The 12,412-nt window shown below is 46.6% G+C and overlaps 1 protein-coding gene across 3 annotated transcripts in view; it reads left to right on the top strand.

The window, feature by feature from the left end:
- Nucleotides 1-12,412, top strand: part of LOC119956109 (glutamate receptor ionotropic, delta-1-like) — a 709,994-nt gene that overhangs the window by 575,446 nt on the left and 122,136 nt on the right. For all 3 annotated transcript variants that reach the window (XM_038782976.1, XM_038782978.1, XM_038782977.1), the window contains exon 8: nt 11,569-11,688. In XM_038782976.1, the coding sequence (XP_038638904.1) occupies nt 11,569-11,688 (120 nt within the window). The remainder of the gene's footprint in view (nt 1-11,568; nt 11,689-12,412) is intronic.

Here is a 12,412-nt window from a genome sequence, read left to right as displayed (position 1 = left end):
GTCACTGGGTTACTGTTACTGTTACTGTTAATGGGTCACTGGGTTACTGTTACTGTTACTGTTAATGGGTCACTGGGTTACTGTGACTGTTACTGTTATTGGGTCACTGGGTTACTGTTACTGTTAATGGGTCACTGGGGTACTGTTACTGTTACTGTTAATGGGTCACTGGGTTACTGTACCTGTTACTGTTAATGGGTCACTGGGTTACTGTTACTGTAATGGGTCACTGGGTTACTGTACCTGTTACTGTTAATGGGTCACTGGGTTACTGTTACTGTTAATGGGTCACTGGGTTACTGTACCTGTTACTGTTAATGGGTCACTGGGTTACTGTTACTGTTAATGGGTCACTGGGTTACTGTGACTGTTACTGTTAATGGGTCACTGGGTTACTGTTACTGTTAATGGGTCACTGGGTTACTGTGACTGTTACTGTTAATGGGTCACTGGGTTACTGTTACTGTTAATGGGTCACTGGGTTATTGTTACTGTTACTGTTAATGGGTCACTGGGTTACTGTGACTGTTAATGGGTCACTGGGTTATTGTTACTGTTACTGTTAATGGGTCACTGGGTTACTGTGACTGTTACTGTTAATGGGTCACTGGGTTACTGTTACTGTTAATGGGTCACTGGGTTACTGTTACTGTTACTGTTAATGGGTCACTGGGTTACTGTTACTGTTACTGTTAATGGGTCACTGGGTTACTGTTACTGTTACTGTTAATGGGTCACTGGGTTACTGTGACTGTTACTGTTAATGGGTCACTGGGTTACTGTTACTGTTAATGGGTCACTGGGTTACTGTTACTGTTACTGTTAATGGGTCACTGGGTTACTGTTACTGTTACTGTTAATGGGTCACTGGGTTACTGTTACTGTTACTGTTAATGGGTCACTGGGTTACTGTTACTGTTAATGTTAATGGGTCACTGGGTTACTGTGACTGTTAATGGGTCACTGGGTTACTGTTACTGTTACTGTTAATGGGTCACTGGGTTACTGTGACTGTTACTGTTAATGGGTCACTGGGTTACTGTTACTGTTACTGTTAATGGGTCACTGGGTTACTGTTACTGTTACAGTTAATGGGTCACTGGGTTACTGTGACTGTTACTGTTAATGGGTCACTGGGTTACTGTTACTGTTAATGGGTCACTGGGTTACTGTTACTGTTACTGTTAATGGGTCACTGGGTTACTGTGACTGTTACTGTTAATGGGTCACTGGGTTACTGTTACTGTTACTGTTAATGGGTCACTGGGTTACTGTGACTGTTACTGTTAATGGGTCACTGGGTTACTGTGACTGTTAATGGGTCACTGGGTTACTGTGACTGTTACTGTTAATGGGTCACTGGGTTACTGTTACTGTTACTGTTAATGGGTCACTGGGTTACTGTGACTGTTAATGGGTCACTGGGTTACTGTGACTGTTACTGTTAATGGGTCACTGGGTTACTGTTACTGTTAATGGGTCACTGGGTTACTGTGACTGTTAATGGGTCACTGGGTTATTGTTACTGTTACTGTTAATGGGTCACTGGGTTACTGTGACTGTTAATGGGTCACTGGGTTACTGTGACTGTTAATGGGTCACTGGGTTACTGTGACTGTTACTGTTAATGGGTCACTGGGTTACTGTGACTGTTAATGGGTCACTGGGTTATTGTTACTGTTACTGTTAATGGGTCACTGGTTACTGTGACTGTTACTGTTAATGGGTCACTGGGTTACTGTGACTGTTACTGTTAATGGGTCACTGGGTTACTGTTACTGTTAATGGGTCACTGGGTTACTGTTACTGTTACTGTTAATGGGTCACTGGGTTACTGTTACTGTTAATGGGTCACTGGGTTACTGTGACTGTTACTGTTAATGGGTCACTGGGTTACTGTTACTGTTAATGGGTCACTGGGTTATTGTTACTGTTACTGTTAATGGGTCACTGGGTTACTGTGACTGTTAATGGGTCACTGGGTTATTGTTACTGTTACTGTTAATGGGTCACTGGGTTACTGTGACTGTTAATGGGTCACTGGGTTACTGTGACTGTTACTGTTAATGGGTCACTGGGTTACTGTGACTGTTACTGTTAATGGGTCACTGGGTTACTGTTACTGTTAATGGGTCACTGGGTTACTGTTACTGTTACTGTTAATGGGTCACTGGGTTACTGTTACTGTTACTGTTAATGGGTCACTGGGTTACTGTTACTGTTACTGTTAATGGGTCACTGGGTTACTGTGACTGTTAATGGGTCACTGGGTTACTGTTACTGTTAATGGGTCACTGGGTTACTGTTACTGTTAATGGGTCACTGGGTTACTGTTACTGTTACTGTTAATGGGTCACTGGGTTACTGTTACTGTTACTGTTAATGGGTCACTGGGTTACTGTTACTGTTACTGTTAATGGGTCACTGGGTTACTGTTACTGTTAATGTTAATGGGTCACTGGGTTACTGTGACTGTTAATGGGTCACTGGGTTACTGTTACTGTTACTGTTAATGGGTCACTGGGTTACTGTGACTGTTACTGTTAATGGGTCACTGGGTTACTGTTACTGTTACTGTTAATGGGTCACTGGGTTACTGTTACTGTTACAGTTAATGGGTCACTGGGTTACTGTGACTGTTACTGTTAATGGGTCACTGGGTTACTGTTACTGTTAATGGGTCACTGGGTTACTGTTACTGTTACTGTTAATGGGTCACTGGGTTACTGTGACTGTTACTGTTAATGGGTCACTGGGTTACTGTGACTGTTAATGGGTCACTGGGTTACTGTGACTGTTACTGTTAATGGGTCACTGGGTTACTGTGACTGTTACTGTTAATGGGTCACTGGGTTACTGTGACTGTTACTGTTAATGGGTCACTGGGTTACTGTTACTGTTAATGGGTCACTGGGTTACTGTGACTGTTACTGTTAATGGGTCACTGGGTTACTGTGACTGTTAATGGGTCACTGGGTTACTGTGACTGTTACTGTTAATGGGTCACTGGGTTACTGTTACTGTTAATGGGTCACTGGGTTACTGTGACTGTTAATGGGTCACTGGGTTATTGTTACTGTTACTGTTAATGGGTCACTGGGTTACTGTTACTGTTACTGTTAATGGGTCACTGGGTTACTGTGACTGTTAATGGGTCACTGGGTTACTGTGACTGTTAATGGGTCACTGGGTTATTGTTACTGTTACTGTTAATGGGTCACTGGGTTACTGTGACTGTTACTGTTAATGGGTCACTGGGTTACTGTTACTGTTAATGGGTCACTGGGTTACTGTGACTGTTAATGGGTCACTGGGTTATTGTTACTGTTACTGTTAATGGGTCACTGGTTACTGTGACTGTTACTGTTAATGGGTCACTGGGTTACTGTGACTGTTACTGTTAATGGGTCACTGGGTTATTGTTACTGTTACTGTTAATGGGTCACTGGGTTACTGTTACTGTTACTGTTAATGGGTCACTGGGTTACTGTGACTGTTACTGTTAATGGGTCACTGGGTTACTGTTACTGTTAATGGGTCACTGGGTTACTGTTACTGTTACTGTTAATGGGTCACTGGGTTACTGTTACTGTTAATGGGTCACTGGGTTACTGTGACTGTTAATGGGTCACTGGGTTATTGTTACTGTTACTGTTAATGGGTCACTGGTTACTGTGACTGTTACTGTTAATGGGTCACTGGGTTACTGTGACTGTTACTGTTAATGGGTCACTGGGTTACTGTGACTTTTACTGTTAATGGGTCACTGGGTTACTGTGACTGTTACTGTTAATGGGTCATCCCAGCCGCACACACACAGTACACTCCCCACATACACTCATCCCAGCCGCACACACACAGTTCACTCCCCACACACACTCATCCCAGCCGCACACACACATTACACTCCCCACACACATTCATCCCAGCCGCACACACTCATCCCAGCCGCACACACACTCATCCCAGCTGCACACACACTCATCCCAGCCGCACACACACTCATCCCAGCCGCACACACACATTACACTTCCCACACACACTCATCCCAGCCCCACACACACATTACCCTCCCCATACACACTCATCCCAGCCCCACACACACATTACACTCCCCACACACACTCATCCCAGCCGCACACACACTCATCCCAACCGCACACACACATTACACTCCTCACACACACTCATCCCAGCCGCACACACACATTACACTCCCCACACACACTCATCCCAGCCCCACACACACATTATACTCCCCACACACACTCATCCCAGCCGCACACACACAATACACTCCCCACACACACTCATCCCAGCCCCACACACACATTACACTCTCCACACACACTCATCCCAGCCGCACACACACATTACACTCCCCACACACACTCATCCCAGCCGCACACACACATTACACTCCCCACACACACTCATCCCAGCCGCACACACACATTACACTCCCCACACACACTCATCCCACCCGCACACACACATTACACTCCCCACACACACTTATCCCAGCCGCACACACACATTACACTCCCCACACACACTCATCCCAGCCGCACACACACATTACACTCCCCACACACACTCATCCCAGCCGCACAAACACATTACCCTCCCCACACACACTCATCCCAGCCGCACACACACATTACACTCCCCACACACACTCATCCCAGCCGCACACACACATTACACTCCCCACACACACTCATCCCAGCCGCACACACACATTACACTCCCCACACACACACATCCCAGCCGCACACACATATTACACTCCCCACACACACTCACCCCAGCCGCACACACACATTACACTCCCCACACACACGCATCCCAGCCCCACACACACATTACACTCCCCACACACACTCATCCCAGCCCCACACACACATTACACTCCCCACACACACTCATCCCAGCCCCACACACACATTGCACTCCCCACACACACTCATCCCAGCCGCACACACACATTACACTCCCCATACACACTCATCCCAGCCGCACACACACATTACACTCCCCAGCCAACAAGGTGGCACTGCGTGTGCTGGAGCGCGTCCATACAGCTGATGGGTCTGCTGGGTCCAGAGGGCAACTCAGGGGGGTGGCCTGGGGGACACTTATATGACCCGTGGCCCTATGTTCTCAGTGGGCTGTTAGCAGTGTGCACAGCTGCATGGCTGCCTTGCCGGCTGCGGCAATGGTGCTCTGTGCCCGTCCACCCCAACCCCACAGCCCACCTCTGGCCACCCCCGGACCGTCCAGCCCTTGCTCCGCTTGGACAGGCTCCTCTTATGCTGGGTCCTCCCTGGGCTGCGCTAGTTACGGACGCTCAGTGTGGGTTCCGCAGGGTCACTCTACTCCTGACCTCATTACAGATTGGTTCAAACATGGACAAAAGAGCTGATTGCCAGAGGTGAGGTGAGAGTGACTGCCCTTGATATCAAGGCAGCATTTGACCGCAGGAGTTCCTCAGGGAAGTGTCCTAGGCGCAACCATCTTCAACTGCTTCATCAATGACCTCCCTTCCATCATAAGATTTGAAATGGGGATATTCACTGATGGCTGAACAATGCACCATTCGCAACTCCAGCTTTCTGTGGGAAAAAGAGAAAGTGTCTGTTTTTAGTTGCTTCGACCTTCTGTATCCTCCTTTTTCTTTTTGACTAGTCTCACAATTTCCCCTGTCAGCCATGGTTCCCTAATCCTGCCATTTCTGTTCTTCATTTTCACAGGGACATGCCTGCCCTGCACTCGAATCAACTGGAGTCTAAAAGATTCCCACATATCAAATATGGATTTACCCTCCAGCAACCGCTTCCAATCCACATTCTCCAACTCAAACTGAATTCTGTTGTATTCAGCTTTCCCCCAATTTAGGATCCGCACCCGAAGGCCACTCTTGCCCTTATCCATGAATATTTAAAAACTTATGGAATTGTGATCACTATTCCGAAAATGTTCCCCAACCCGAAGCTTTGGTCACCTGGCCATGCTTATTCCCCAATACTAGGTGCAATAAGGCCCCCTCCCTGGTTGGACTATCAACATACTGTTCCAAAAATCCTCGTAGACACACCTAACAAATTGCTCTCCATCCGAACCACTGGCACTAAGGGAGCCCAGTCAATATGGGGGAAATTAAACTCACCCACCACAACAACCCTTCCATTTTCATATCTTTCCAGAATCTGACGACATATCTATTCCTCTGTATCCTGCGGGCTGTTGGGAGGCCGACAGTACAACCCCAACATTGTGATTGCACCCTCCCTATTCCTAAACTCTACCCATAATACCTCACTGCAGGATCCCTCCAAGATGTCCTCCCTCATCACAGCTTTGATATGGTCCCTAACCAGGAATGCAACTCCCAAACCCTTTCTGATACCCCTTCTATCTCTTTTAAAAATTGATATCCCGGAGCGTTAAGCTGCCAGTCCTGTCCCTCCTTTAACCATGTCTCCGTAATAGCAACAATATCATAATTCCCCACATTAATCCAAACTCTAGGTTCACCAGTATTACCTGTTGTACAAAGAACAAAGAAAAGTACAGCACAGGAACAGGCCCTTCGGCCCTCCAAGCCTGTGCCGACCATGCTGCCCGTCTAAACTATAATCTTCTACACTTCCAGGGTCTGTATCCCTCTATTCCCATCCTATTCATGTATTTGTCAAGACGCCCCTTAAACGTCACTATCGTCCCTGCTTCCACCACCTCCTCCTGCAGCGAGTTCCAGGCACCCACTACCCTCTGTGTAAAAAACTTGCCTCGTACATCTCCTCTAAACTTTGCCCCTCGCACCTTAAACCTATGCCGCCTAGTAATTGACCCTTCTACGCTGGGAAAAAGCCTCTGTCTATCCACTCTGTATATGCCCCTCATAATTTTGTAGACCTCTATCAGGTCGCCCCTCAACCTCCAGCGTTCCAGTGAGAACAAACCGAGTTTATTCAACTGCTCCTCATAGCTAATGCCCTCAATACCAGGCAACATCCTGGTAAATCTCTTCTGTACCCTCTCTAAAGCCTCCACATCCTTCTGGTAGTGTGGCGACCAGAATTGAACACTATACTCCAAGTGTGGCCTAACTAAGGTTCTATACAGCTGCAACATGACTTGCCAATTTTTATACTCAATGCCCCGGCCAATGAAGGCAAGCATGCCGTATGCCTTCTTGACTACCTTCTCCACCTGTGTTGCCCCTTTCAGTGACCTGTGGACCTGTACACCTAGATCTCTCTACTGTCAAAATGCATTACCTCACATTTGTCCGGATTAAACTCCATCTGCCATCTCTCTGCCCAAGTCTCCAAACGATCTAAATCCTGCTGCATCCTCTGACAGTCCTCATCGCTATCCGCAATTCCACCAACTTTTGTTTCGTCCGCAAACTTACCAATCAGTACTTCTTGCGTTGAAGCAAACGCACTCCAGACCCACAGAGCTCAGTGACTTCTCTCTGTCTGCTCTCGCTCTTTGTGATATTTGTCCAAATCTTCAGCTCTTCCCCAGTCTCTATACTTGCTGGTCTGTTGCTCTGGCTCCTACCCCCCCCCCCCCCTCCCCCGGCCATGCTGGTGTAAAACGCCAGCAATTATTCTTTTAATCCACTGCAGTTTCGATGAGAGTATAATACCACGTTCTAGATCCAACTGTATGTATAAAGCGCTCATTACATCACTCCAGGAAGTCCATGTTAAAAAATGACTGTCCCCCAGGAATTTTTCCCAGAATTATTATAGGGCTTTAGCTTGTATTCAATGTTCAGGAGTCCCCTGCGGTCATCTCCCTCCAAAACAGGTATACCGTTTTGGATACTGTTGGGGGAGATGACTCACCAGGGGAAGGCAGTAGTAGCCAGGCTCATGGCACCGTGGCTAGCTCTGCTGCACAGAAGGGCGGGAAAAAGACTGGCAGGGCTATAGTCATAGGGGATTCAATCGTAAGGGGAGTAGACAGGCTTTTCTGTGGTTGAAAACGAGACTCCCGAATGGTATGTTGCCTCCCGGGTGCTCGGGTCAGGGATGTCTCCGATCAGCTGCAGGACATACTGAAGGGGGAGGGTGAACAGCCAGTTGTCGTGGTGCATATAGGCACCAACGGTATAGGTAAAAAAAGGGATCAGGTCCTACAATCAGAATTTAGGGAGTTAGGAGATAAGTTTAAAAAGCAGGACCTCAAAGGTAGTAATCTCAGGATTGCTACCAGTGCCACGGGACAGTCAGAGTAGAAATTCAAGAATAGTCAGAATGAATACGTTGCTTGAGAGATGGTGCAGGAGGGAGGGGGTTCAGATTTTTGGGACATTGGAACCGGTTCTGGGGGCGGTGGGACCATTACAAACTGGATGCTCTACACCTGGGCAGGACTGGAACCAATGTCCTAGTGGGTGCTTTTTCTAACACTGTTGGGGAGGTTTTAAACTAATGTGGCAGGGGGATGGGAACCAGATCAGGAAGTTAGAGGTCAGTAAAGAAGCAGCAACTAAAGCCAGTAAGGAACGAGACAATAAACTCAATGTGACTAAGGGGAAGAGTAGACAGGGAAGAGATGATGAACGCAAAGGTGGTCTGAGGTGCATTTGTTTTAATGCGAGAAGTGTAGCAGGTAAGGCAGATGAACTTAGGGCTTGGATCTGTACCTGGGAATATGATGCTATTGGTATTGCTGAGACTTGGTTGAGGGAAGGGCAGAACTGGCAACTGGATATCCCAGGGTATAGATGCTTCAGGAGGGATAGAGAGGGAGGTAGAAGGGGTGGAGGAGTTGCATTACTCGTCAGAGATGATATCACAGCTGTGATTAAGGAGGGAATGATGGAGGATTCGAGCACTGAGGCAATATGGGTGGAGCTGAGAAATAGGAAGGGTGCAGTAACATTGTTGGGACTTTACTACAGGCCTCCCAAAAGCGAGCATGAAGTAGAGGTACAAATATGCAGACAGATTATAGAAAAATGTAGGAGCAATAGGGTGGTTGTGATGGGAGATTTTAACTTCCCCAACATTGAATGGGATTTGTGTAGTGTTGGAGGCGTAGATGGAGCAGAGTTTGTAAGGAGCATCCAGGAGAGTTTTTTAGAGCAGTATGTAAATAGTCCAACTCAGGAAGGGGCCATACTGGACCTGGTATTGGGGAATGATCCCAGCCAGGTGGTTGATGTTTCAGTCGGTGATTACTTTGGGAATAGCGATCACAATTCCGTAAGTTTTAGAATACTCATGGACAAGGACAAGAGGGGTCCGAAAGGAAGAGTACTAAATTGGGGAAAGGCAGAGTATAACAAAATTCGGCAGGAGCTAGGGAATGTGGATTGGGAGCAGCTGTTTAAGGGTAAATCCACATTTGAAATGTGGAAGTCTTTTAAGGAAAGGTTGATTAGAGTGCAGGACAGACATGTTCCTGTGAAAATGGAAGATAGAAATGGCAAGATTAGGGAACCATGGATGACGGGTGAAATTGTGAGACTAGCTAAGATGAAAAAGGAAGCATACATAGGATCGAGGCAACTCAAAACTGATGAAGCTTTGGAGGAATATCGGGAAAGTAGGACGAATCTCAAACGCGCAATAAAGAGGGCTAAAAGGGGTCATGAAATATCTTTGGCTAACAGGGTTAAGAAAAATCCCAAAGCATTTTATTTGTATGTAAGGAGCAAGAGGGTAACTAGAGAAAGGATTGGCCCACTTAAAGACAAAAGAGGAAATTTATGCGTGGACTCAGAGGAAATGGGTGAGAATCTTAATGAGTACTTTGCATCGGTATTCACAAAGGAGAGGGACAAGACGGATGTTGAGGCTAGGGATGGATGTTTAAATACTCTCGGTCAAATTGTCATACGGAAGGGGGAAGCTTTGGGTATTCTAAAAGACATTAAGGTGGACAAGTCCCCAGGACCGGATGGGATCTATCCCAGGTTACTGAGGGAAGCGAGGGTCGAAATAGCTGGGGCCTTAACAGATATCTTTGCAGCATCCATGAGCACAGGTGAGGTCCCAGAGGACTGGAGAATTGCTAATGTTGTCCCTTTGTTTAAGAAGGGTAGCAGGGATAATCCAGGGAATTATAGACCTGTGAGCTTGACGTCAGTGGTAGGCAAACTGTTGGAGAAGATACTGAGGGATAGGATCTATTCACATCTGGAAGAAAATAGACTTATCAGTGATAGGCAGCATGGTTTTGTGCAGGGAAGGTCATGTCTTACAAACCTAATAGAATTCTTTGAGGAAGTGACAAAGTTAATTGATGAGGGAAGGGCTGTAGATGTCGTATACATGGACTTTATTAAGGCGTTTGATAAGGTTTCCCATGGATGATGAAAAAAGTGAAGTCGTATGGGGTTCAGGGTGTACTAGCTAAATGGATAAAGAACTGGCTGGGCAACAGGAGACAGAGAGTAGTGGTAGAAGGGAGTGTCTCAAAATGGAGAAGGGTGACTAGTGGTGTTCCACAGGGATCCGTGCTCGGACCACTGTTGTTTGTGATCTACATAAATGACCTGGAGGAAGGTATAGGTGGTCTGATTAGCAAGTTTGCAGATGATACTAAAATTGGTGGAGTTGCAGATAGCGAGGAGGACTGTCAGAGAATACAACAAAATATAGATAGATTGGAGAGTTGGGCAGAGAAATGGCAGATGGAGTTCAATCCAGGCAAATGCGAGGTGGTGCATTTTGGAAGATCAAATTCAAGAGCGGACTATATGATCAATGGAAGGGTCTTGGGGAAAATTGATGTGCAGAGAGATCTGGGAGTTCAGGTCCATTGTACCCTGAAGGTGGCAACGCAGGCCGATAGAGTGGTCAAGAAGACATACAGCATGCTTTCCTTCATCGGACGGGGTATTGAGTACAAGAGTCGGCAGGTCATGTTACAGTTGTGTAGGACTTTGGTTAGGCCACATTTGGAATACTGCGTGCAGTTCTGATCGCCACATTACCAGAAGGATGTGGATGCCTTGGAGAGGGTGCAGAGGAGGTTCACCAGGATGTTGCCTGGTATGGAGGGTGCTAGCTATGAAGAAAGGTTGAGTAGATTAGGATTGTTTTCGTTGGAAAGACGGAGGTTGAGGGGGGACCTGATTGAGGTCTACAAAATTATGAGAGGTATGGACAGGGTGGACAGCAACAAGCTTTTCCCAAGAGTGGGGGTGTCAGTTACAAGGGGTCATGATTTCAAGGTGAGAGGGGGAAAGTTTAAGGGAGATGTGCGTGGAAAGTTTTTTACGCAGAGGGTGGTGGGTGCCTGGAACGCTTTACCAGCGGAGGTGGTAGAGGTGGGTATGATAGCATCATTTAAGAAGCATCTAGACAGGTATATGAATGGGCGGGAACAGAGGGAAGTAGACCTTGGAAAATAGGAGACAGGTTTAGATAGAGGATCTGGATTGGCGCAGGCTGGGAGGGCCGAAGGGCCTGTTCCTGTGCTGTAATTTTCTTTGTTCTTTGTTCTCTTTGTTCTTTGATATGCTGAAGGAGAAGCTACCATTGGATGGAACATGTGATGCTGTACGTGTGGTCAGTAACTCTTCCCTTATTTCCCTAGGGTCAAATTATTGGACTAACGGGAGCCATGGGCTTCGCAAATGGTGCATCAAACACCAATGTTAATTTTGAGATCCTTGGCACGAGCTACAGTGAAACCTTTGGGAAAGATATTCGAAGGGTAAGTACAAATCTTTCTCTCCTTCCCTTACCGCACGCAACTAACCAGGAGAGTCCACAACTTTTGCTCAAGTAAAAGCTAAACGGAACAGATTCGACCATTATTAGCCATTGCTATTTCTGCCCAATGGGAGGCGTTTCCACTTGGTGTTGTTTACATTGAACCCGTGTCACTTTGAAAATCCTCTTGTGGTAGTTTCTCTCATCACTTGTTATGATTTGGGGTTTTTGTGCACGAGTTCTCATTCACTCCAAACTAGCCTTTGACTTACTGTAACAGGAATGACAGGTAACCTGATGTAAGTTACAATCGGAACGTTATGTGGGATTCCAGCTACGAGCTAAAAGGGAGGAATAAAACAAAATCCGGTTATATAACATCCTTCTGTCTCACACCAACTCCCAAAGTGTTTCACAGTCAGCCCAGAGCCCCTGAAGCATCGTCACTATTGCGATGGAGGGAAATAGAGTAGCCAACCTGAACACAGCAAGATCCCGAAAAGCACTGGACACTGCAAAGGCTACGGGCCCTGAAAATATTCCAGCAATAGTACTGAACCCTTGTGTTCCAGAACGTGCCGCACTCCTAACCAAGCTGTTCCTGTACTAGCTATAACACTGGTTTCTACCTGTCAATGTGGAAAATTACCCAGGTACATCCTGTACACAAAAAGCACGACTAATTCAATTCAGCCAATTGCTGCCCCATCAGTCTGCTCTTGATC

The sequence above is a fragment of the Scyliorhinus canicula genome, chromosome 22 (assembly GCF_902713615.1).
Source record: "Scyliorhinus canicula chromosome 22, sScyCan1.1, whole genome shotgun sequence".
NCBI lineage: Eukaryota > Metazoa > Chordata > Chondrichthyes > Carcharhiniformes > Scyliorhinidae > Scyliorhinus > Scyliorhinus canicula.
Note: the sequence above shows the minus strand (reverse complement) of the source record. Positions and strands in the feature narration are given on the sequence as shown.